At 39.1% G+C, this 2,878-nt stretch overlaps 1 protein-coding gene across 1 annotated transcript in view; it reads right to left on the bottom strand.

Moving 5' to 3' along the window:
- The window catches only part of LOC106806951 (flavonol 4'-sulfotransferase-like), an 11,029-nt gene that overhangs the window by 5,308 nt on the left and 2,843 nt on the right, over positions 1–2,878 (bottom strand). The window contains exons 3-4 of the mRNA XM_014809138.1: positions 600–729; positions 216–316 (exon numbers count right to left, since the gene is read on the bottom strand). Coding sequence (XP_014664624.1) covers positions 216–316; positions 600–729 — 231 coding nt within the window. The remainder of the gene's footprint in view (positions 1–215; positions 317–599; positions 730–2,878) is intronic.

The following is a 2,878-nucleotide window of genomic DNA, read 5'->3' on the forward strand; positions in this document are numbered from 1 at the left end:
GCTGTTGCTGCTGCTGCTGCTGATGGTGGTGATGCTAGCTGCTGCTGCTGATAACGCTGCTGCTGCTGTTGCTGATGGTGGTGATGCTGCTGCTCCTGCTACTGATGACGTTGCTGTTGCTGCTGCTGCTGCTGATGGTGGTGATGCTGATGTTCTTAGCATATATGCGCTGGAACCCGCGGCGCGATATTCGAGTTGTAGATAATAAAATCTACCTTGATCATATCCTCGAATTTGACAACCATTATGTGCTCCGGATTTTCCTTTGCCTCATTCCAGTAGCCGAGATTGTGCTCCCAGTATGGTCCGTACGGTACTGAAAGTGTTATATAATATGCTTAACGGAAACGAAGTTAATTTATTCCATTATTTTGCAATAGCTAAGTTATAAAATTATGAACATTTGAACTTACTAAGGCAAACTATACGAAAAAATATTTTGTTTTGAGTATTAATTGAAGAAGATCACAGTTTGCTCGCGCCTCATCTCTTATGGAGTTTCCTAATCTATAAAATAGAAGACTGTGAAATGGGGTTTGTTGCTGACGTACTAATTAATAATTCATTACTTATTACATGTGTTATTATTAATTGCTTACTTAGACCGAATAGAAACTTCTGAATGATGTTGTGCAGAGTGTAGTCTCTGAATGGATTATAGTTGAGCATGCGCAGAAAGTAGTAGTAGGAGACGCTCACGTCCTTTGGATTCCTCATTACGTAGATGATCTGTGAGCAAACGTAATAGACAGTAAACTGTGGTCGTTGCATCTTAGGGGGAGACAAGGGAATGACGCAAGAGACATGCAGACGTAAACGTAGGAGTATAGACAGATAACAGCAGGTAGAAGTCAAGGAGACAGTGAGCGGTGGCAGCAAACCTCTTTCCTTGTCGCCGTCTTTATTGACAGACAAGCGTGAAGGCGAGAAGCATATATTAACTCAACGAGGATAAGAGCTGGAAGTAAATATGTATGTGATAGAACAACATCAGGGCTGTAGCCTCTGGGGGGGGGGCGAGGGTAGTAGCTCCCTATATCTCGTCGAGAAACAAAATAAAAGTCTAATGAATGTAAATGACCATAAAATTAATGTAAATGACCATAAAATAAGTGTAAATAACCATAAAAAAAGTGTAAATAATCATGTAGTCATCATCCGTGAAACCTTCGCCGCAGCCGCACTGCTCGCTTATTTGGAGCTGCGCCCCTCTCCCTAAGTTTACTCATGACTCAGTCCGCGAAATAGACGATCTGGTGTGAACGAATGAGAAACACTTATAAACTGGTCTAGCTAGAACTACTAGCGCCAATATAAGATTAATCGGCAGTTTATATATTGATACATTAGAGTACGAAGGGGCGCGTGGATATCTCGCTGTCATAGAATGGCCGACTACACGAAAGACCGGTAAAAATCGGATTACTTTGCACTTTATTTTATCTTTGAAGTCTTATATATTATCGTCTCACTTATTATATATATATATATATATAAAGAGAGAGAGAGAGAGTCTCACTTATTATCTCGCGCTCATTGCTTGGAAAATCTATTCATTCATAGACAAAAGAAAATCCAATTACTTTGCATTTTTTATCTTTGAAGTCTTATATATTATCGCCTCACTTGGCGGTATGCAATGTCGTAAGGTAGATGTGCTTGATAAATGCTCTCTGGCTCCTTGTCGCCACTCATACTGGATCGACATGCCGATGAACTCCCAGGAAACTTGCCAGCGCATACACGGAATCGCTTTCTTACCAAGATCTTTTCTTTGCGACTTTTCCTCGTCCAATGCTCATTAGCTATGCAAATAAACGAGCTCCTGGTGTCCACGTCGTACTGATGGAAACTAAATTAAACTTAATTTAGGCATGCCGGGCTATCGAAATACTCTGCACGCACGTTGAGATTTTTACAGAATATACGCAATAGGCAACAATAGATAACCTTTAAGAAAAATTTTTTGCTAATTAAGGTTCCTAGAGATGAATACACTATGGTATATCTTAGTATATTATGTATATAATAGCTATATATATGTGATACTCATGTATAGCAATGTATAAACAATATACCCTAAAAATAATTTATACCATTGCTATACGAATCTATCGTGCTATAATAGGCCAGGCATAGTGGTAGTCTACAGCACATTGCTACTTCTTCTAGATTTGCCGGCTTGTATGAAAGGGCAAGTCTATTCGAAACTACAAATAGAGCCGCACCGTACCTGTATCTAACTCAGCAAACGGCCGGCCGCGACTGCTAGTCAGTAGTAGGTGCTGACTCAGGCTTCGGTCGTTCACTAAGATAGTACGATAGGATACCATTATCCGTCAACCCTGTATATATATATTATAGTATATGATAATGTATGTATATTATGTGCATAATATATTATATAGTACATGGCTACATGATATATATAGAAATCGTATATCAAGATGAATAATAATAAATTCTTCTAGAATCTAGAATTGCATAGAAGATTCTATTATTATCTAATCTGTAATATATATATAGTGAACTATAGGGTATATATAATATATCATAATAAAGAGAGAGAGAGAGAGAGAGAGCAGAGAGAGAGAGAGAGAGACAAGAGAGAGAGAGAGGAGAGAGAGATAGCATCTATCCTAGAGTAACGGATGGTATCGTATCCTGCAGTCGGAGTGGTGTCAAAGCGACTATAGTCGGGAAGTCCTATAAGTCATAAGGTGACATATATAGTATATTATATATAATTGAATGATGTCATTATTAACCAGCCTGGATTATGAGCTCACTGGCGAAACAGTTATAATTTGTTGAGGGGTGGAATTACTGGATAGCCAAATGTGCCATGACCGATGTTCGTGAATCGCCGGCAGCAGAG

This window comes from Priapulus caudatus, unplaced genomic scaffold (genome assembly GCF_000485595.1).
Source record: "Priapulus caudatus unplaced genomic scaffold, Priapulus_caudatus-5.0.1 Scaffold187, whole genome shotgun sequence".
Lineage (NCBI taxonomy): Eukaryota > Metazoa > Priapulida > Priapulimorpha > Priapulimorphida > Priapulidae > Priapulus > Priapulus caudatus.